At 38.2% G+C, this 24,253-nt stretch overlaps 2 protein-coding genes across 4 annotated transcripts; one reads left to right on the top strand and one right to left on the bottom strand.

Annotated features, from left to right (window-relative positions):
* Positions 1-339: 339 nt before the first annotated feature.
* LOC143886541 (Class I peptide chain release factor) lies at positions 340-8,676 on the bottom strand. Of its 3 annotated transcripts, XR_013253867.1 has the most exons (9): positions 8,090-8,676; positions 3,335-3,394; positions 1,982-2,064; positions 1,725-1,789; positions 1,605-1,638; positions 1,282-1,352; positions 1,119-1,199; positions 931-1,028; positions 340-768 (listed from the first exon to the last, which is right to left on the bottom strand). XR_013253867.1 is itself a non-coding variant. In XM_077390559.1 (8 exons), exons 1-7 carry the CDS (start codon positions 8,376-8,378, stop codon positions 938-940), a joined length of 693 nt encoding a protein of 230 aa, XP_077246674.1. In that variant the 5' UTR covers positions 8,379-8,656; the 3' UTR covers positions 340-768; positions 931-937. The 3 variants fall into 3 exon arrangements, 2 of the variants coding, with proteins under 2 accessions (XP_077246674.1, XP_077246688.1); XM_077390559.1 differs by lacking the exon at positions 1,119-1,199 and having other exon boundaries at positions 8,090-8,656; XM_077390573.1 differs by lacking the exons at positions 1,119-1,199; positions 1,282-1,352.
* A 12,853-nt stretch (positions 8,677-21,529) lies between these two features.
* LOC143886533 (IRK-interacting protein-like) lies at positions 21,530-23,194 on the top strand. Its single transcript, XM_077390546.1, has 2 exons — positions 21,530-21,688; positions 21,782-23,194. The coding sequence occupies exons 1-2, from the start codon at positions 21,623-21,625 to the stop codon at positions 23,030-23,032; spliced, it is 1,317 nt and encodes a 438-aa protein (XP_077246661.1). The 5' UTR covers positions 21,530-21,622; the 3' UTR covers positions 23,033-23,194.
* Positions 23,195-24,253: the final 1,059 nt, after the last annotated feature.

Genomic DNA, 24,253 nt, shown 5'->3' with positions numbered 1-24,253 from the left:
AATGTCCCTGCATCATACAACCAATCTCTGCGGGTCAGTTCGGTTATGCTACTTGCCACGGATTCCTTGTGGAATCATGCCATATTTTGTCAAAAATATCTGTTGAGAATATCCGCCAGGCAAATTCGATCCGATCTAATTGTGCACAAATAAACGGAAAAGTAAATAATAAAACCAAGCCACATGATGAACACCAAGATTTATGTGGTTCGGCCAAGTTTACATCCACAGGCGATAGAGATCAAGCACGAAGAACAATTGACAAGATCGATAGAGAACACTGAGCAATAGAAGACGAGACAAAACCCAATAAATGAGGAAAGTGTTTTCAAGGAAAAATAATAATAAACCAGTAGTTCAGATTTCTTTATTATGGTTTTATCGAGGAAAAGTTTTACCCAAAAAATTTTTCCCTGAAAAAGATGGTCACCAAACCTTGGAAAAGCCATTTTCCAAGTAAAAAGTTAAACAATAAAAAATTCTCCTGGTTGCCAAACATGCCCTTAAATTTTCATTCTCTATCAAAGGGAATAAGAAACCATTCTGATTTCAAAATGTCAAAGATGTTCGATAACAACCATGGAAATAATTACAAGAAATTCATATAGTCCTCATGCAGATGGCTCCTGACTCTCTGTCCACTTGTAATGTAGTTTTCTTTCTGGTTTTCAGAGGCTTCTTGACGTTTGAATATCTTATCTGGAAGTGTATAGATTTAATGTAACTAGTTCATGAATGATGATATCTTTCCCATGCTTGTGTTTGCACCTAATCAAAAGAACAGACAGAGAAAGCAAATGTCAATAAGTTAACAGTTCCAAAGCTACATTGTCCTAAACTCTCTTGAATAAGGTATGTTAACCCATTGATAATAGTGAAAGTTATTGATGGCATTTTCGGATTTTCCATTCGAATGCCTCAAATAGCTACCTTATAATCAGTCCCAACTATCTCTGCTTCTCCTAAACGCCTTCTTCTGTGATATAACTTTCTTGCTCTGCAGCCTCTTTTGCTCCCCAATAGCAGCACTTCAATTACAATAAAAGGGTAAAAGGGTAAATTAACAATTACTTCATGAATTCAGCTATTGACTTAAGCAACATGAACCTCATTTCTACCTAGTAGTCCTTGCTTCCGAAACAAAGAGAAAGCACAGACATTACATATAGTCTTGAATGGTAGAAGAGCACGACGCGTTGCTAAGAATAGTCATTTGTCAATGTTCGAAAATGGGCATCAATGCATATTATCAAATAGTACAGATATGGATAAAGAGCATACAACTTAGCAATCTTTTTCTTTTGCTCTTCTGAAGGAGGTGGTGGGACATATGATGCAGCATCTATAATTGCCTGTTGAATGAAGTTAAAAAAAAAGAAGGGAAAGAGATGCCATATATTCAATGTGATTGAAATATCAAGAAGGGAAAAAAAATTAAATAACACCCATGTACAAAAGTCGCAACAGGATGAAATGTTAAATTGTAACCAGTATGCCCCACCAAATGGAGGGAGTTTTTTTTTGTCAGGCAAAGGTTTCTGTTAGATTTTGAAATTCAGTCGGGTTTCACTATTTTAACCAGAAGGAAACAATGATTGTTGTACCTGCAGCTTCTCCAAAGCATCTTCAATGTTACCCCTAAAGGACAGTAGAATGAAACCAACAAATTTGTTACATGTTATAAATATAAAGAACAAAAAGAATAAATTGGGAAAAGGTCTAACTTCTGTGTCCTCGTCTTTGTAGATGAGATCACTATCTCCCCTTCTTTGTTAATGCGATTTTTTTCCTGCTTCCAATCAAATTAATATATCCAAAATAAGAGCCAAAACCGCCAGAAAGTACTAATAGATATGCAAAAGCAAGAACAGAAAGATACAATAGCTTAGGCAGATGTGTATTGATAAGAGGGAATGTGTGAAAATACATATATAAATCATTTTATAGCGGATAGTTGAATTGAAATATGTGAGTGACAAACCATTTGCAGAATTCTCTCCCTGACCCTGTCACTCAGCCAATAAGCATTATTGACATTGAAGCGCATATCCACCTTAGTGTTCACTGCAACAATAAACATGTTTTCCGTGAACAAAAAGCAGTAAGAAGAAGAATACATAAGGAGAGAAGTCCATTGGAAAAGGGAAAAGAAAGGACCAAAGATCTATAGACAAGTTCTTTTACTCATATTCATATACAAATTATCAGTTCTCTATGACAAACAGCATTAGTTATGAATACCATTCCATTCTTTATTTTGTTTTGCTCAATGCGACGGTCCGTCCGTTTCTATCCCGTTTTGTAAAAGGGTCTACGACCAAATTTTTTTTAAATAGCTAAAATTTAAAATATATTAAATGTGTATATACATATAAATTATATCAACAAAATTTAACAAAAGACACATCTTACTACTCAAAACATCTATCATATGCATGCACTGACTCTTCACTTGTCTAACTATTATGAAATTTAGTGCAAACATCAATGAAACTAATCATTCATCATACAAAATGCTAAACATAAATAATACAAATAACAATCAAGTTTGAATGCTTCGGAGGTAGAAGCATGAAATTTTTTACAAAAAACATTCTCTTAAAATTTTGAAAGGATTTGAGGAAAGTAAGAGGTTTGAACGAATTGATTAAAATAGAACATTTGAAAACTTTTTATAGCTCCCTTTTTTGTTGTTGTTGTTGACTTGTTGTGGTAGTGGTGGTGGTCTGTGTGTGTGTGGTGGGGGAGTGTGGGGTGAAAGACAAAATGCCCTTCAAACGGCCATAAAGTGGGCAAAAACATGGCTAAATGGTAAAGGTGCAATTTCTGGATTTTTTAGAATTCTGGATATATATCAGCTGTTTTGTATGTATTAGATGAAATGGAATAAAATAGAACGAAACAGGATATAACACACCGGAACGATGGCCATAATGTTCCGTTCTATGGTTCTACACCGTTTTCCTTATTAGGATTCATCTGTTCTGGATGAAACAGAACAGTACTGATAACAATTCAAACTACAAATAATTATTTAAAGGAGGCAAGCACATCTAATCTTATTCTATGAAAAAAAGGGATACTGAGGATGCATATAAGTACAAGGGTAGACCAACGACATTTCAAGAAATTGAACTATAATAGTAGAATTCTGGATAACAATGGTGAATGCTCCTCAAAGAGGATGACAGCCATACATCTCCAATGCCGAATTGGATGGAAGTTTTAAAATTCAAATTCAGAAATGCAAAACAGTATTAGGTTTTAGATACCACAAAACTACGTATAACCAAACCACAGTATTTGACAAAATGAGAAAAATAAATTAGCAAACCTTTGTTCACGTTCTGTCCTCCAGGTCCACCACTTCTTGCAAAGCTAACAGTAACATGGTCTGCAGAGATTCAGATTCACATCAACCAAGTTAATTTCCTCCAAGAAAAAATGCACTCCAAATATGCATCCAGAGAAAGTTCACTTGTTAAAATATGAGAAGAAAAAGATATGAAAATAATACTTCATTAAGCTGAAAATAAGCAAATCTTCGAAAGTTGGGTGTTAAACAAATAAATAGGGCCACCATAAAAGAAATCCAACCAGATATTTATAATAATAATGGTCAGTTGTCAGCAGTTAGATGATATTGCCAGTAATTGAATGCCCAATTCTTCACTCTTCTCGCGGGTTTCCATTTGATCTCTTCATGGATAATTATTCTCCGGAGTTCATCTTTTGCCTTTTGCCTTACTCTTAAGAATTTAGTTTTTAGTTTTACTGATCATATACGACCAGTCACAGCCTGGGAACATTGTTGAATATGGCCAGCCAGCCCAAATCAAGGAGATCCATTAATATGTCGTCCTGTTGGATGAGCTACTTTATTCAGATTCTACAATGTCTAAGAAAAGGTAAAGTTTGAGTAAAAATCAATTTCGTGTGCTCTGAAACTTCGGATCAGATACAGCCCTTACACACGGGCTACAGGCAATAACAACCAAATCCACAAAATACATTATGTGGTTTGTTCAGACCATGGTTTTAAATTTCGGCGAAATCCGAAATCAAGTCTGAAACCAAAATTCCCGAAATTTACCTCGAAATTTCGAGAAATGCCCTTTTTAAATCTTTACAGAATTTCGGCTGAAATGTCGGTCTTTCGGTTTCGGCCAGGACCGAAATTTTACCGAAATCGAAATTTAAAACCATGGTTCAGACTACCAGTAGTGAGACCTCAATGTAATTCAGAGATCTTTCTCCATGTAGAGGAAAATATTTATCAGTCATCGAATCATTCTATTGATTTCCAATCCTGATACTTTGCTAAGCATGAATAATTGGCTGAAAGCTTGCAGAGCCTAGAATTTTTCTTTCCACATGGAGTGCATAACTAATAGTAATTATACAGATTTTAAAATAAAATGCAGGTGTACAGTGTCACCGCCCCCGTCTTCCTAAAATCAGGAAGAATCTTTTGAGCAACCATAGATCATTTTATATCAAAGTGTGAGTTCAAACTTCAAATCATGATTGCTAGAGTGGGAAGTGTATGCGAGAGTGCAATGGAAGTGGAAGCGGGAAGTGAGGGGTCTAAGAAAGAGAAAATGCGGAAAGTGGAAAACATCAAAGAAGCAATGGGAAAAGTAAAGAGAAAGCACATGCAAAGCTTCGTGGGAAGCAAACATGAAGTGTGTAGGAAGCCTCATTGGAAGTGGACAAGAAGCCTCATTGGAACCAAACTTAACAGCTGATTAGAATTACAAGTTTTTAGGATTTATATTTTTATATGCTTAATTTTTTCTATATTTAGTGCAAGTTTTTGAAAAAAATAATCACATGAGTTTTATTTGAAACTTAAAAAAATGAGTTTTTAAGTTTCAAATATACACTTTTAGCATTACCGAAAGGAGAAAAGACTCTTTTAGGAAAAAGTAATCACCTAAATAGTAAGCATGATGGAAGTGAAAGCTAAATTTGGGAAAAGAGAAGAATTTAGCTTCAAAAGCGAGCTTTTGACCCAAATAGGGAGCCCTTGATAACTATGGTTTAAATAGATGAATCAACTATTCCAAAACCTCATTACTTGGTCCAAAGAATTTGAGTTTTCAATAATTTGGCGCCACTCGAAATCTTTCCTTGGGGGGCTCTAGGAAATATACAAACACTCATGTTAAATGAAAATGCATCCGGTTTACGCTCGAATAAGTTTTTGATAGCGCCAAATGAGGGAGCAATATGTATTGTACCAATATTCATTATTCATAGACCAACTTAAGGGAGAGTTACACATACACGAGCATTGTAAGAATAATTCTGTTATTTGCAATAGTTATTCTCTATCATATTTGCAATGGTTATTAATATACGGAGGATCTGAACCCTAACGAACAGTGTTGTACCTTTTCCCCCAATCCTTAACTTTAACAATAGTACAAATTTGCAATAATTGTTCACTAATATAAAATGGGTCTAACCAGACATGTTGATATTTATTCCTCTTAGGCAGAAACTCTAACAAAGCATTGGATGTCACAGTCTGCTTTTATTGGACTCAGTAAATCACTAAATCCATTTGCGGCCATCCACAATGTTTTTTCTATGGCCGAGTGGGAACGAGTTCTTAGTGTGATTCTTATGCAATGCAAATAGGGCCTTAACTCACTTCTTGTTATCTTATTCTTTCTTGTAGTGGTCTGGTCCCCAAATCTAGCCTATTTCATTTGGAGGAGATCGACTAGCAAGGGAGGGAGTAGAAAGGGAGAATATGGTGGAAATTTGCTTTCATTGTAGAGAGTAGTCATTAGCAATGTTGATGTTCTTATGGAGATGTATTTTCCTTGTCATTTGGGGCATCTCAGCCCTTTTAAGGTCATAATGGTGTGGTTGTTGAATATCATGAAGGAGCAACTGAACCTAAATTTTTGGTTTAAACAGAGTATACTTTAATTATGCTTCTGATTGTGAGGAACAGTCCCACATCACGCCAACAGTTGATGATCGGAGACTTAAAACCCGGCAGCCTCGACTCTTATTAATTATAATTCCAAATGAGCTTGTGGAATAAGAAAGAGAGAAGTTCCAAAATTTATTTACTTGTTTCCCTAAGGCTCATTAGAACATTAAAAATAGATGTTCTTAAAAAGTCATACCATGAGATTTGCAAAATCAACAAGTACCATAAAATTCGACTCCATGCGATTAGGCTATCAGAATCATTTTTTTGAAGCTAAAAGGTAGGTAGACTATCATAACCATTATTTGTAAATCATCATATATATCTTCAAAACCATTAGCCTATTATACTACATGCAAACAATTTTAAGAGGTATCCAAAGAGGCCCATAATCGTTTTCTTCTCATACGCCTTGTCCTCTTCTACTTGCTTTATTCCCATTCTCTAATAAAAATTCAGAGTAGGATCATAGAAGCGGGAACCTTCTCTCAGGATGCCGCTCCCACCACGGAATCTCGATTCGGCGCTCCTTAGGAAGGAGCTTCTAGGGAGCACGACCCCAGAGAGACAGGAACCGCTCTAATGACGCTCCCATCATGCTTCTATCACTCTATAAGTCCCACCATCACCAACTTCCTCACATCAAACTCCTCCAACTCTTCAAAGTAATTCATTGGAGCAAGAACAAAGGCTTGTGCATCTTTAGAAGGCACGAGGAACGAGTGCACACAAATGAAGATGGTTAGAAATTAGCTTTTAGATGTACTTAAATTTTGAAAGATACATATGAAAATGGTTAGAAACTATTATTTTTTTATGTACTTGAATTTTGAAAGATATATAAAGAAAATATTACATACACGCTCCCATGGCGCTCCCAAACTTAGACTCTTTTAGACCCCACGCTTCCCCGCCCCCGCCTCCACTTCGTGCTTCTAAGAGTAGGATACAATTACCCTCCATCTCCATGCTATCCAAACATTCTGAAATGCATAAAATCCAATCCATATGGAAGTTCTAATCAAGGTTGCCAGAGCGGGAATCGAAAGCCGGAATCGAAGGCTCCCAGGGAAGAATCCTGCTCAAGGTTGCCAGAGCGGGAATCGAAGGCTCCCAGGGAAGAATCCTGCTTCCTTGGTTCTAATCATATTCTAAAAGATCACTTGATGTGAGCCAACCCTTGCATTCAGTTGTTCCTACTCATGAGCTAAAAAGAAGGGGAATTTCTTTGAGCTGGGTTTGTTCTCTTGAACTGGCCATAAGCAATGACAACCTCTGGTATTCACAACGGAAGCTTACTTTCAACAACTCATACTCTGTAGTCAGTCCTTCCATTCTCATTTCTAGTACAATGAAGCATTTGTTGTGAATAGCAGATACACAAGTTAGTAACAGTATTCACACTTCCATGTCTATACAGAATTCATACCAGACAGTAAAATTTGGGGTTCCAGTAATTCAAAATTTTCAAATTAGAATTTTCTATTAATTCATTCATCTCCATGACACAAGTATCCACTATTTAAAAGTAGTTTTCTCTCGTAAAATTCTATTTTGCAATAATTTGCAGAAGAATTTCAGCAATTCCACCTCCATTACACAACAAAAAAAAAAAGAGCATTAGAACGAGACTACAAAAATAAGATCTTAATGCAGTGTTACGTGCCTAATTGACCGTAACACAAATAAACAAAGAAAAATATAGAAAAAGAGGGGGAGAGAGGTTGATTCGAGGTGACCGGACCTCCTAACGGTTCAATTTGAGATCCTAACAGTTCAATTCGCGAGGAAGCGTGACTATTCTAAAACATAAGTTTCTATTTTGGTGTAAAATTCTCTCCATTTTCATTAAGATACAACTTCTTAAATACAAGCACAAAGGATTGCTACATCACTACCCAATTAACCCGCTTACATGACACATAAGCAATAACTAACACCCATAGCCCTAAAACAACATAATAACTAAATTACAACTACCCCATAACCAACATAATCACTACCTTACTAACCTACTTACATGACAAATGAGCAATAACTAAAACCCATGACCCTTAAACACATTCCCACAACTATATAATAACTAAATTACAACAACAACATAATAGTATGCACATATCATTTAGTAATATGTCGTACCTAATGTGATTTTAGGGATGGGATCGTTTCCGGCAGAAAAAGCTCTATCTTCGGCCTCCTGCAGGAGTTGTGCCATCTGTGAAAGACGGGACGACATCTTTTTCCCGCCGGCGCCGGAATCCGATGCCATGCACCGAATCCGGCCGGCGCCGATGTTACGAGATGCGAGGCGAATGGTGTGTAATGGTGTCAATGGCTGAATCATGACTGGACGGAGAGATCTTAGAATTAGAGATGGGGAAGTAAGGAGAATGTTTCTGATAAGTATATGGGTTCTAAAGGCTGCCATTTTTTTGCTGGGGTTATTATTCTTTTGCTCGGTAGAAACCCTAGTGGGGTATGGTATTTGCCCCCTTCTTCTCTGCAAGAACAGCTGAAATTTAAGAGATGAGATATCTGGTGTTTGAGAGCGGGAGAGAAAGAGGGTTTCGAGCCTTTCACGAGAAGGGCAATTAAATGGTTATTTTTTTATATGCAGAAGAAGAGATGAGTATAGGATGATAACAGCACAAGTCCTCAACCATGCTTATTAATAAGGCTCCTGAAATGTAGGGCTGGCAATTTCACCCGGAAAAGCGGGGATCCGCCTCACCCCGCCCCGCTTGGGGAGGGGATTTCCCGATTTGAGTGGGAAGGGGATTTAAAAAATTCCCCGGTGCGGGAAAGGGGATGGAGTTGGCCCCGCCTCACCCCGCCCCGCATTAATGCCATTTTTTTCTTGTATTTTTTTAAGTGTTTTTTTTTTTTTTGGGAAAAACTACTAGAAACCCCTTGGATCAAAACATATCTACAAGATTCTCCCAAAATTTTCATAATTTCAATTAGTACAGTTTTGTTCCTGACATAGCTTTTTATGTTTTCTTTTACCCATAATCCATTGGGCATTGTCCCTCATTATATTAGTATATTACCCTTAGAAATCCCTAAAATCTCTCCCTCGAACCATCACTGTAAGGCAACATTAAATTCTTTGAAAATCTCCCTCCCCCAAATAAAGGCAACATTTCTCTGATGAGTGATGAGATTTTATATGGTGTGCGCTCGTATAGTCTCTTATTTTTCAAAAAGTAATGTATGGGCTACGCCATAGGATGATCCAAACCGTCCATTTGATAAGCCACAATTTAAAAGTACTTTACAGGCCACACCACAGATCATCCAAACCGTCCATTTGATGGGCCACAACGTAAATAGATTGCGGCCCAAAAATCATTTCCATAGGATGATTGCAACCCTCTGATCTATAGAAGGTACCATAATATGCAATTCCTCTATAGATCAGAGGGTTGGGATTATCCTATGGAAATGATTTTTGGGCCACAACCTATTTACGTTGTGGCCCATCAAATGGACAGTTTGGATCATCCTACAATGTGCCCATCAAGTGGAAGGTTTGGATCATCCTATGCCTATGGTAGTATGGTGTGCCCATCAAATGGACGGTTTGGATCTTCCTATGGTGTAGCACGTACAGTACTTTTTGGCAAGTGGGATTGGGAATTAGGGATTTGCTAGGGACTAGTGATCAATTAAATGAATCTGAGAGCAACCACCTTTGTCCCCAGGTTAATAAAATGAATTAGACAAAATCTTAGCCTATGTGGGTTGTGTGTTTACTCTCACATGCAACAGCCAAGCCGCAACATGCCTGAAGTGATTGTCCCTAGCAAATCTTTAGTTTTAAACCTAACATTTAACAAATAAAATGAGAAAGTAAAGTGATTGTCCCCGAAGGATGCGGGGAGGGGAAGGGGAGGGGATGGGGATTAGATATTCCCCATGGCGAGGGGAAGGGGAGGGGGAAAATTCCCCTCAGAGGGGGAGGAGTAGGAGACCCCAACATCCGCCCCGTTGCCAGCCCTACTGAAATGGATACAACAATGTTTTGATAACAGCACAAACCCACCTTGTCTTTTGTTATTTAATTGCCTCCTGAAAGCTTTTGGTAAGCTTTTGACAGCTGGTTATATAGTAAAAGGCAAGGTGAGTTTGTGTAATTGTAAAGTAATGGTAGTGCCAATATCAGTAACCTTAAATAATAATTGCACAAACGCAGCTACTGATAATTGCACTTTGTTAAATAATAAAAGACAGAGATTTGCCAGGGTTCACAGCAAAAGGCATTTCGCAGCTGGTCTTTCGCATGTCAGACCAGCCAGCGCTGTGAATGAAGACAACAACTTTTGTCTCCATTCACGAGGTGGTGAATGAAGACCAGCCACCTTGTGAGTTAGGTCCATTATCAAAACATGGTGGTAGTGCCAACATCAGTAGGAAAAAAATGCCTTATACTAAATAATGAAAAGCTTTACTTGGGCCCGCGAAATTGATAGTAGTGGAGAAGCTTTAGTTGGACTGACCAAAATGATATCACCACCATCCGATTCTTCATCCAGGCCCCACCGCATGTAGATCACTGCATTGGATGTTGATTTCCAGACATTCAATCATATTTACCATTTCTAATTTTGTCTTCTATAATTCTAAGACAGAGATAAATTCGCACTTCATGTAGGATAATTCGCACCACTTTCAATGTGCATTGACGGAAGGAAACTGAAAAAATTAAGATTATGCCCGAAGGAATCTTGCCTCGCCTAAAGATCAAGGGCAACTAGAACTAAGATCTGATTGATTGGCCGCATCTCATGGGAACCTACTAGACTATTTAGTAGGGTGTGGATAAGCCGCGCTAGCCGGCCTTTTAGTCGCATCTTTCTTATGTGAGAGGGGCCCCTCTTAGCCCTTATTAGTATGTCGTGCCTTTAAGCCAAGTCTGCCACACACCCTCCTTTAAAGGGGTGCGAATTTATCATCGCCCTAATTCTAATTGTTTGTTTGCAAATTGATGATCATCAGTAGGGTGACTTTCAAGCTATAAAATCTTCACAATAGGGTGTACCGTACTAACGGTTTGGATCAACCCAATGCCGAGTGAGGGCTCAGATTAGGCTTCCCATTGCACTATTCCCCACATTTAAAAGATCCCTCCCAATCTAGCCAGCACTAAATGATGCCACATGCATGGGCCCGCACCAACCAGATGATGCTTAACCACTCAAAAAGGGGTTTCCGGATCTTCATTCCAGGTGGGATTCTTAAGTTGTTGACTACCAGACGGGGGGAAAGAAAGTGACATGTTTAAGCTTGTATTGTTAGACTTTATTGAACCAAATTAACTGCAGAACTTACCTCCGGCCATGGCAATTAGAATCAAAGATCACGCAAGCTTTCGCGAATCACGAACACGATCTCTGCTGCGCCACACGAACAAGAGAAGAGAGATCTTCTAATCTTAAGAAGACCGTAAGGCTCGATTGATGGAATTGCAGGCACAATTATCCTCTCAGATTAGGGATCCTCTCTTTAGATGGAACTTTAGCTATACTTATGAGTGTTATTTTGGCACAAATGAATTTGTGTCCTTCCACACTTCAAACACCTTAGTGTTTTGGAGTTTCAAAACACTTGGGATTTATCCCTAAGACTCCCTTTGTAATTAGAATACAAGGTGGAATAGAAAAGCCAACATTTTCACTTAAAGTGGGTCCCACCAATGTGGGCCACACTAAAAACGCCAACATGTATGTCTTCTAGAATTCAAATCTATGCCTCAATTACATGTCATATAGCGAACTAGTATGCGAGAATCAATTACCAAATGTTTCTATTGTATCAATCTACACGATATCCTTGTTGAAGCGTCGGGAAGAGTGACGCAATCCAAAAATTCTGAACTACCTTGTTACGTAGCAACAGAGACAAAATAGACGAAATAACAAGAAAAGGGGCTCCTAGATAACCATCGTAGGAAATATAATACTTCGATTACCGTCCAAGGGGATGAGATTTACTTGTCGAAACGGTGAAATTCTATTTGGGTTTTGGCTTTTGCAATTTCGTCTTCTTCCGCTCCACTAACAACGGAGGGGGGACAATTTCGAATGACTTCTCATATTAGAATGAGAAACTTACCAAGATTTAGTGATCCGATGTTGAACCTCTTCACAATTCATGATAATATGCCAAAACTAGTGAATTGTGAACTGACATGAAAGAAAGATATGTGAAACAACCAAATACTCCAAAAGCTTAAGCTGTTAGAGTTGGCGTTATTTAATCATGTATACTTGAACAAGATATACATGGTTCGATGTCAAATTTTGAATTTTGAACTCTTACATTTCAAGTTCTTGTAAACAATCTTCATCTTCCACTTTTGAGTATCTCCTTCTTACCTCCCATGTATGGAGATTTGAGTAGGATCTGAATGATTTTCAAAATACAATAAAAGACGGTTACAAATGGACTTCTCAATCATTAGATGGAGAAAATTGCTAAGATTTAGTGACCCACCAATGAACATATTCCTAACAATTCATGATGTATTATGCCAAAACCAGCGAATTACGAACCGACATGAAAGATTCGTGGTCGGATGTCAGATTTTGACATACGAACTTCTACAATTTAGAGGGAAATGAAATGATTATGATTCACTTAAAGGGATATTATCATAAATTGAAGGTCCCTCTTAAGAAAAAAATTATATTGGATTGGTTCAAGCCTTCTTTTTAGGAAATTTAGGAATTTATTTCCTTTCCAAACTTTTCCAGAAAATCCCTGCAATCCAAACAGAGCCTATCAAGTGTGTTGCTTGATAGCCTGGTTTGGCTAACTCATATAGTAGAAAAATAAAATGGCTACAAGCTTTGAAGAACATGTGAACAAAAATCTCAGTGAGATAATAGGTCACATGCATTTGTTGCATCAACAACTAATTTTATGCAGTTCTGATTTAGTTACTTAATAGTGTTTTATAAATAATTATAAAATGATTTTTTCAGCTAATTTATTTTATTTAAAGAAATATTTAATTACTAATTATAATTGAGTTATTTAATATGAGTTTAATCTTAAAATAAAGGTATTTTGTTTTTTTCAACACCATGAGGGTGTTAATTTTCAACATTTTCCTCAATTAAATGTAGTTACCATTAGAATTTCCCACAGGAATCTGAGCACAGGTGTTCCTTTCCAGAAAATCCTTGAAATTTGAGGTAGTCGTATATAAATACCTCCAACTCTAAGGTGTTCTTTTGAAAAAGTACTCATTTTTTTCCTCCTTTAAAGCCAAGCAAGCAGATCTTTTATAAATATTTCAAACTTAGGTTGCACCGTTGAGTTTTGTAGGCCTTCATCTTATGGATAGAATGTCCATTGGCAAATGAAAAAGAAGACGATATGGGTCTCCTCATTATCATCGGGCATATCAATGGTCCCAATATCGCTATGTGGATCATAAGCATGGTTTAAAATTTCGGTTTCGGAAACTGTTTCGGACCCCACCACAAACCAAAATTTCGGATTTCGCCGAAATTTCGGTCCAAAATTTGGTAATTTGGTTCCAAATTCCGGACCCAAATTTCAAAATTTCAGACTGAAATTTTGTGACGCTTTTAAAAAAAAAAAAAAGTAATGTCATTAAATTGAAATTTCGGACCGATCCGAAATTTCGTAAATGGTGAAAAATTGAATTTCGGAAAATTTTCGGTTTCGGTCCCCACCGAAATCCGAAATTTAAAACCATGATCATAAGAGCGATACACAAGCAAATATTGCTATGCGGATCCTAAGAACATGTGAACAAAAATCTCAGTGAGATAATAGGTCACATGCATTTGTTGCATCAACAACTAATTTTATGCAGTTCTGATTTAGTTACTTAATAGTGTTTTATAAATAATTATAAAATGATTTTTTCAGCTAATTTATTTTATTTAAAGAAATATTTAATTACTAATTATAATTGAGTTATTTAATATGAGTTTAATCTTAAAATAAAGGTATTTTGTTTTTTTCAACACCATGAGGGTGTTAATTTTCAACATTTTCCTCAATTAAATGTAGTTACCATTAGAATTTCCCACAGGAATCTGAGCACAGGTGTTCCTTTCCAGAAAATCCTTGAAATTTGAGGTAGTCGTATATAAATACCTCCAACTCTAAGGTGTTCTTTTGAAAAAGTACTCATTTTTTTCCTCCTTTAAAGCCAAGCAAGCAGATCTTTTATAAATATTTCAAACTTAGGTTGCACCGTTGAGTTTTGTAGGCCTTCATCTTATGGATAGAATGTCCATTGGCAAATGAAAAAGAAGACGATATGGGTCTCCTCATTATCATCGGGCATATCAATGGTCCCAATATCGCTATGTGGATCATAAGCATGGTTTAAAATTTCGGTTTCGGAAACTGTTTCGGACCCCACCACAAACCAAAATTTCGGATTTCGCCGAAATTTCGGTCCAAAATTTGGTAATTTGGTTCCAAATTCCGGACCCAAATTTCAAAATTTCAGACTGAAATTTTGTGACGCTTTTAAAAAAAAAAAAAAGTAATGTCATTAAATTGAAATTTCGGACCGATCCGAAATTTCGTAAATGGTGAAAAATTGAATTTCGGAAAATTTTCGGTTTCGGTCCCCACCGAAATCCGAAATTTAAAACCATGATCATAAGAGCGATACACAAGCAAATATTGCTATGCGGATCCTAAGAACGATCGTAATCCTTTTTAAATTAGTAATTAGATATAAATGAAATGAAGACTTGATAGTTACACCCCCTTCTTTTCATTTACTCTTTTCTCATTGGCTTGGCACAACTCCCATCAAACCAATGAAGGGTAAAGATCTATTTGGATGCCACCAAAGTTGGTAACTCTTTTTGAATAATATTAATTTAATGGGATTTAATTTGCATATAGATATAATATTTCAAAATAATCATATTTTATTTCAAAATCATTTGAATATGAGATTACATATGCAAATAACTTTGAGTATCCAAAGAGTCGTAGAGTAAAGAAAAAAGAAGTTCCAACATCAAAGAGGGTGAGATATCAACATCTACCTTTAATGAAAATAAATAATCTGAATTTCACTAATATGTTGTTCTATTCAGATTGTTACAACCGATTGTAGGCCCCAAACCTATCCTATTATTGGGCTCAAAATTAAACATGATGTTGAACACAATAATAGGTTTGGGAGATAGAATCGGTTGTCATAATCTAAAACGAACAAACGAACAGTAATAAACAAGCTGAGGATATCACCATCTCCCTTGAATGAAATAGAAAATCTGAATTTCATTCACTAAGGGCATGTTAGGTGACCATGAAAAAATATTATATGAAATATTGATAGGCCCAATTGTGTAAGAGGAGTTGTGGTGTAGCCGGAATCACGAAGAACGCGTGGGGGTTGATCACCGTCAAACACTGATCCAAAAAAGGCTCTTTGAATCCAAAGAACTAAGAAACAAGCAAGGCTTTCTAAGGGGAAAGAAGAAGACTCTATGTGAGAAAAGAATTCACATGAGTATTTATACAGAAAATGAGAAAAACGAAAGAAAGAAATCCTTACCTTCTTAACCACGGTTCAACTCCTACTCTATTTTGAACCAAGTTTCCCAAACTCTTACATAATCAAACTATTCTAGTTTTCTTGTTAAAAAAGAAACATGTTAAGAAACCTGTTGCATATTAAGAAATATGGCCGCACCAAGTTGAGAAGAAGGTTGGGGAGAAATTTGAGAGGCACCAGTGGAGAGAGCATAGTGGAGAGAGCATGATAAAACCATAAAAACAATGAAAAGAAATACTTTACCTCAAAATGTATGAGGAGTTTTTCATGCTCCCCTCACTCCCATCACCATCTCTCACATCTGGCCTGACTAATATTCCATGGAATATTTTTTCATGATTTCCAAAGGGTACATTTGGCTACCATGAATTTTTTTTCCTGAAATATTGGCTTACCAAATCGTGAGGGATGGTGGGAGAGGGATAGATAGATACACGAGGGACTGAGTGACGAGAGGGCATGAAAAGCCTGAAAATCCAGGAAACAAAAACTCTACTCCAAATATGATCGACTTTTTCCTTATTTTTTAGCCACTTCTTAACCTCAACTCATTCATCATCTCTCAAGTCTCTCCTCCTACGCGCCCTACGCCTCTCTAACCCACTAATTTATCATGAAAAAATAATCCTCGCTGCCATACATGGCCTGAGGCTCTGTTTCTTTAGACATGGCCAAAGGCTCTATTTCTTTCAACGTAAAATGGGTGTAAAAAAATTTTATGCCTATACTTTTAAGTGGAAATGAGCGCAAATTTGCTTTATGCCCATTTTATGTCAAAAGAAACACTTGTTACGTGCAAATCGGCCGTAACGCAAATAAACAAAATAGAAAATAGAAATGAGGGGGAGAGAGGTTGATTCGAGGCAACCGGACCTCTTAGCAGCTCGATTCAAGAGGAACCGTGACTCCCCAAAACAAAGTCTCCTTTGCTGTAAAATTATCTTCTTCTCTTCTCATTTCATTGAATTACAACTACATAAATACAATCAAAATTGATTGCCACATCACAAGCACACGTACCCACTAACAAGACACATCACAAATAACTAACACCCACTACCCTAAACGCATACACCATAACTAACACCCATAACTCTAAAAACACATTCCCACAACTAGATAATAATTAGATTTTAACGACGCATATGCACCATATGCACATAACATTCCTTCTCCCTTAGAATCGACCTTGTCCTCAAGGTCGAATTACTATAGAAAAGATTGTATTCCGCCGGGGTCCCAAATCTTGTTGGGCACACTTCGATTGAGAAACACAATCAACTTTAGACCTCTGTATTCTTCAAAAGTAAAGACCGTGATCTTTCGAACCCCGCTTTCAAAATTTGTTGCTCTCAAAGTTGGAAAGGAATAAAAATTTTCATCCTCGTTGTCATTGGTTTTCACAATTTTCTCTACGTGAGCATCATCTTTCTCAAGATATAACTTTTCTCCGTCTTTACGCATTTCTATGATCTCTTTGCTGATTTTTTCCAAGCCTTCCGTGATTTGCCAGTGCTTCTCCATCATTTTAAAAAACTTCACTTGGATTTGCCGAAAATATCACGTAGGGATTCCAAAAGCTCTGACGGGGAAGCCATAGCGTAGGATCAACCGCTCTGATACCACTTGTTACGTGCCTAATCGGCCGTAACGCAAATAAACAAAATAGAAAATAGAAATGAGGGGAAGATAGGTTGATTCGAGCAACCGGACCTCCTAGCGGCTTGATTCGTGAGGAACCGTGACTCTCCAAAACAAAGTCTCATTTGCTGTAAAATTATCTTCTTCTCTTCTCAGTTCATTGAATTACAACTACATAAATACAATCAAGATGGATTGCCACATCACAAGCACACCTACCCACTAACAAGACACATCACAAATAACTAACACCTACTACCCTAAACACATACACCATAACTAACACCCATAACTCTAAAAACACATTCTCACAACTAGATAATAATTAGATTTTAACTACCCACATGCACCATAATTATAGGCACAGAACAGAGCCTAGGTTGTACAAGTTACAAATTTCCAACTATGTTTGCCAGAAAACTAAAACTAGGGTTGTTCTTGCATAGGGTAGAAATCCTTGGATAAGGTGTTTCTGTAAGTGGCTACTCTGCTAGAGTGCTAGGATACTTTTATCTTGATTAACCCCATGGGATTGCCTGCTTCTATCCGTAGGCACCGCGTTGGGGTTGTTCTTGATGTAAATGGATAGGAATGTTATCCAAAGATAAAATAAACCCGGGCTTGCTATCCCATGAAGAACATCCTCAATAATTTTTATCTCTTTTTTATTAACTTGGATTAGGAAGGCTTACAGGCATTTTGATATTTTCAAAAATATTATTTGGAGATTCTCTATCTGTTAAAGTATAAAAGATAAATAACGCCTTTCTCAAATATCTTAAGCTTTTAGAGAAGTTGGTAAGTTAACATGGTATCAGAGCCAAATGTCTCGAGTTTATACCTCCCGGATGGCAAAAATCTATATGCGATGGTCGGCCCAAAGTGGGACCACATATGCCACGTGTTTGCCAAGTGGGCCACACGTGCGAGGGAGTGTTAAAGTATAAAAGATAAATAATGCCTTTCTACAATAGCTTAAGCTTTTGGAGAAGTCGGTAAGTTAACACTATCTCTCATGGCTCGGGTGAAATTGTATGGTGTGTGGTTCTATATCTATAATGCTATGCTCCTAAGATATTGATTTAGGTGCCTTTCCTCGGCCAGTTTTTCTAGCTGGAGCCGGAGGTGGAAACAATGGTCGGTTTCGTGACCGTGTTCCCGTGGAATTCGCAGAACTTTCTTGTGGACCGCTTCTTCTGGTCCGTGGCCATTCTCTTGGGGGGAGGGTCAGGAGACCCTGATCTCTTATTGCTAGCAGGACATGGGAGAGGGGAACCTTCAGTGGGGCGCTTCCCAGTCTTTCGAAGACGGGGACGTGGTTTCTGCTCGCCTGTCTTTCCTCGGTCCGTGGCCTTATGGCCATTCGGTCGTCGTTGCTTTTTCTTTCATCGGGGCCGGGCCGGCTCTGCTCTCGGGCGCAGGCTTCTTCTGCTCGCACGAACTTGTCAACCTTGGATTCAAGTTCCTGCAGGTCCCGTGGTGGCTTGAGGGTAAGGTGCAGCTTGAGATTTGGGTCGGTGTTGGCATGCTTCAGTGTTGCGACCGCTATTTGGACGTCCATGTTAAAAAGTTGGGCTAGCTCGGCGTTGAATTTCAACATGAAGTCTCTTAGAGTCTCGTTTCTTCCTTGTCGGAGGGCTAAGAGGGCATCCGTTGGGTCGTGGCGGAGGCGGTTGTTGGCAACCTTGCGCTGAACTTCCTTCCGAATTCGTGGAAGGATGCGATGGAGTCGGGCTCCAATTTCATGTACCAGTCGTTAGCGGTCTTTCTTAACAGGAAGGCAAAGGCTCTGCAAATAAATCTGTCCGACGTGCCCCGGAGCGTCATTACCCTTTTGAAAGTTTGGAGGAACTCAAGGGGGTCTGTGCTTCCATCGTACAGACCGAAATGGGAGAGGTCTATTCCTACTTTCACTGTGGCTGTCCTCTCCTGAGAAATGGCTTTCAGCAAAGTTGGCTCATAAATCCCATAAAATAAAGGGCTTGGATTGTCTAATACATGAAATGGCCCATTTATTATTGCAGGGCGCATTCCATGAATGGTTTGGATCAACACAAAGTTATATGTCTAATTAATACTCTGACCCATTTATTCTATTACAGGATTCTCTAATAGATGATTTTTGTTCTATAATATAACCCATTTATTGTAGGGCCCATCAGATGAATGGTTTGGTTGAGGGCCCATCAGATGGGCTCAGTTAAAATAAAATGGAAGCACTCGTGGCACAAATGAAAAGATAATAGGACGCGTCTCTTCCTCGCGTGTCTCCCTAGCAGTTCTCACTTTCTGAGGAATAAAGAGACACAGAGATGCAGTGAGGCTCCTGATCACGTGATCCTCGTCGTGTAGAGATAGCATGAGTAAGCGTACGTAGAGCGGCATGGTGGGACCCACTTCATTAAAGCCATTCACATGCCTCTCTCTCTCTCTCTCTCTCTCTCTCTCTCTCGTGAAATAAATTCAGTCGTTGAGAAACAGGTGAGACTCCATCAATGAGACTTCAACGTCCAGGCTCTAATTTTTAATTTCTCATTTATTATGGGAGAAATTATTATGGTGGGATATTTCATTCCAATATTTCGGGTTTTTTTTTTTTTTTTTCATTTTATGACAAATATAGTTAGGCATTCAGATGATGACCACATCTTGGGGGCCTAAAATGATCCTACCCGTCCAATCCATGGCATGTGTACTGGTTGAATTGTGTCTTATTCTATGTATCAAACATGAGCAAGAATCAATTATTTTCGGCCCAAATTGTCCTACACTAATAATATAAACCCTTAATGATAATTTCTTTTGGGTGATAATATTTTCACCCCTGCATTACTCGCACGCTCCCCTTATAATGTGATTAGACATAAAGTTGCCTTACTTTTCACATCAAATCAGATTATAAGGGGTGTGTGCACTTAATGCAGTGGGGTGAAAATATCATCTCCCTTTCTTAAGTTTGTTTCTCTTGGGATTGGCAACTCTTTGGATAATTTTAACTCGAATAAAACCCCAAGAATAGTTTACCACTTTACCATTAGGAGTGCAACTGATAGATTTAGGTTTGGTCCCCGACCCTAACCCAACCCACCTAACTTGTTTTTTTTCCAAATTGGGTCTAGTTGGGCTAGATTGGCCTGACGCAAAAGCAGGAAACATAAAGAAAGTTGGTTGGGTTGGATCGGCCAAGACCTCAACCCAATCCAACCCAACACAGGCAAAAATCGGGTTAAACGATTCGGAAGTTGCACCCCAATGCTTGTATAGGATATCCCACTCAGTGGGGCCGGTCTTATCATGAACAGAGGCTAAGAAGCCTATCCAAGGATAAAATAAACCGAAGAAGATTATTTTATCACACGCAGTAGAAGGGAAGGACCGAAAGGAGAGTGAAAGGAAAGGGAAGAGCTGAGTGGAGCAGGAAAGAAAATAGTTGGTTATTTAATCCTAAAAATCTTAGTGGTGATTTAAGATTTCAATATCTCACCAACCAGGGTAAAATAATACCTTTCTTTCCCTAATTCTGTAATTCACACACGCAATCAATGCCTGCAAACATATAAAACTGTTTTTCTTTAAAGAATGCAAAATTGAAGGGTGCCCTTGCAAAAACCAGCCCCAAGGGCACCCCACTGGACCCACATCACCATTGTGCATTTATTATTCTTTTACATTTCCAATGCTATAATAAATGCACAATGATACATCGATTTAATGGGGCCGCCCTTGTGGTTGGTTTTTGAGTGTCCTTCGGTTTAGAATTCGTCTCAAAATATATCCTTCAATAAAAATTCAATTTTAAGCCTTTTAGGATTGTTTGTCTGGTGGGGCCCACTGTACAATTCATGAAAAATAAGCAAAGTAATTGCTAGTGACCATCGCAGAAGGCATTTCGCGTTCCGGCTGTTGCAAGATAGAGCAGCCACCTCACATGAATTGAATGAATAAGAGAAAATCTATTTAAAAAAATGAGCCAATGTGGCTGCTCTTTTGTGCAACAGCTGACCTGTGAAATGCCTTCTGAGTTGGTCCTTAGCAAATGCCTTGTTTTATATATGTTGAACAGTTACTCATCAGTGTTTGGTTACTAAAATTTCAAACAGTAATCCGCAAAAAAAAAAAAAAAAAAAGTTTCAGACACTTGAGAAATTATCTTTCAATGAAAAATCTGGATAAATCTAGTTGGTTGTGAATCTGATTACAAGACGACAACCTACCAAAGCAAAGAAAGAAAATAAAGTGAGGGCAGTGAAAAATCTGGATAAAACTAGTTGATAAAATCGACCCCCTAATATATTAAATCGACCCCATATCTGTCTCTAAGCCCTGCCCTATATGGGGGTCGATTTAACATACATGGGGGTCAATTTATTACTGCCCAATATACACCAAATATTTAAACATAACTTGCAGAGGTAGGAAACAAAATATTTAAAATAACTTGCAGTGTTAGCAAACGAAGGAAAATCATGGCTTCTTCTTCTTCTTCTTCCAAAGGAACTGCTCCTTCTCCCCGTCCTCTCGTTTTCCCAACAGTAAGTCTCTTTATCCTATTAAAAAAAATTCTTTTTTTTTCTCCAAATATTCGTAAATTTTACATTACCTTAAATTTGATTTTTCATTTACAGATCCCCGAAAGCGAAAAAGAAGATGAAGATGAAGACGATGCAGCAAAAACACCGGTACAGAAAACCACTCCTTACAAACACCACCCAACTCCCCTCCACGTGTCATCTTCTCATAGACGACCGGAATCCGAACCGGACGACCGTACAGTCTCATGCAACAAGTGCCGGCCCTCTGGACGAGATAAAAAGATCTCGGTCGTCCCTCTCGACATCAACGGCCCTAAAAGCCCTAACCCTAGCAACATCTTCAAATCTCTCTTCACAAAAAAAAGCCCCAAATCCCCTGCCCCGAATTTCTCTTCTTCTTCCTCGCCAGCGAGGAAAGAAGAGAAATGGAAGCTCGCGGTGAGCGAGCTATCTCATAAGCTTCTAGAAGCGACTAGAAAACGAGACGAAGCGCTTCTAGAAGCTTCTAGACTCAAGAACTCTATGTCGGAGTTAGAAAATAAGCTCAACAAGCTAGAAGTTTACTGCCACGAACTAAAATCCGGCCTTGAGAAATACAAAGGAAATTCAAACTCAAACTCAAACTCGCAGGAAAAAATCGTGAATCACTTCCTCCTTTCAGTTTCCGATGCTCGAACCTCTGTCCGTCACCTGAGCCGGTCACTCACTCTCCAACTCCGGCAGATGAACGGAAAAGTCTACGAAAAAATCTCATCACTCCTCCAACACTATGAGATTCAATTCTCCGTTTCGCAAAACCATAGAAATCTTCTCTTCTATTTAGAAGCTCTACTGAATAAAACATTCTATGAAGATTTTGAAATGGGGTGCCAGAAAAATGGGTCGGATCCGATCTTGAATCCGATAGAAAGGTCCGAAGCGAATTTTGAGTCGTATATGGTGCTTAAAGAGGTGACTTGGGAGGAGGTTCTGATTAAAGGGACTAAATATTTTAGTGAGGATTTTAGTGGGTTTTGTGACAAGAAGATGAGTGAGATTGTGGGGATGCTGAGCTGGAACCGGGCCTGGCCGGAGCCTGTTTTACGGGCTTTTTTTGGTGCGGCTAAGTGCGTGTTTTTGGTGCGTCTTTTGGCAGGAGCGGTGTACCCTAGCATTCCGATATTTAGAGTTGAAAAAGGGGTAAGGTTTGAGGGGGCGTATATGGAGGATATGGTAGGGGATAAGAGTGGAAAATTGGTGCCGAGCGTGGTTCGGGTCATGGTTGCACCAGGGTTTTATGTTTATAGCTATGTGGTTAAGTGCAAGGTCCTTTGCAGGTATACTCAGTTCCCAATAGAAAAATAGGAATAAGAGTAAAAATATAATTGAGTAAGGTTTATATTTATTTTATTTGTTTCTGTTAGATACTTGAATTTGATGATGATTGGACTCATTGAAATGTTTATAATTGAGTAAGGTTTATAATTGGAGAAAAATTCCTGCAATCCAAATAGGGCATAAATGATCTCTCTCTCTCTCTCTCTCTCTCTCTCTCAGTAGCAACATCTTCCATGCTGCTTGTGACTGGCACTGTCTCTATCTCCACTACTGTCTTACTATTCTGGTGCATTGTTGTGATTTTATAAGTAATGATACTGCAGTAGAAAGGCATGGAGCCAAGGACTATTGCAGATCTTGTCTGGAAAAGATTTACATAAGAATAAAGACAACCCATGTACAACTTGTAAAGAAATGAAGCCCTACATATAGATGACATTTGATCTACATGTTATATTTTTTTTAATGAGTAAGCTGGGGTTTGGCGGGGACCCCTACTGGTTTATTTGATGAAGAGAAAGATGATACAACAATAGGCACAGAGAGGGAGAACCAAGGCTAAGGCTTAGTACATATGAGTGACAAAGACAGCCTAAGAGAGATCTACACGGGTTCAATGGTGAGGAATCTGCAAATGTAATGTAACCATGAATAAAGGAATAGAAGATCTACTTTAGATGGAATATATTTGATTTAAGGCTTTTGACATGATAAGAGTGTGCTAAATATTATTTGAGTGAATAAATTGATAAACTAAGGGTCTCTTCTCAAAAATCCCTCGAATCGAATCTGGTCCATAAATCTAAGAAATAGTGAGAATTCTGGATCTCTCTCAATTTGAAGATCCAGGATTAACTAGATCATTGAATTACGATAGGTTTTACACATGGGATTTGCTAGGCAATTTCACAGAAAGCCATTTTGCAGCTGACTTTCGCATGAGAGAACAGCCACACAGGCTCACTTTTCAGGTATTTTGTCTTATTCAATTAATTCATCTGAGGTAGGTGTTCTCTCATGCAAAATGTCTTTCTGCAAAATTGCCTTGACAAATCCCTTTATACATTACTCTATAAAGAGAAGGCCTAGTGATTCAAACAACACTGAATTTCAGCGTGAATTGAGTGTGAAGTTTTGGGTCCACATGTGCTGTCTTTCTTAGTACTTGGCCATGCCTACAGAAACAAGAAAAAGGAAAGAGTGGTAAATTTTAATAAGTTCTCATCTATAATCATTATTAAGTAAGAT

This window comes from Tasmannia lanceolata, unplaced genomic scaffold (genome assembly GCF_043159265.1).
Source record: "Tasmannia lanceolata isolate RefF3 unplaced genomic scaffold, GAP_Taslan_0.1 ptg000002l, whole genome shotgun sequence".
Taxonomy (NCBI): Eukaryota; Viridiplantae; Streptophyta; class Magnoliopsida; order Canellales; family Winteraceae; genus Tasmannia; species Tasmannia lanceolata.
The sequence above is the reverse complement of the archived record's forward strand: the minus strand, read 5'-3'. Positions and strand labels throughout refer to the sequence as shown.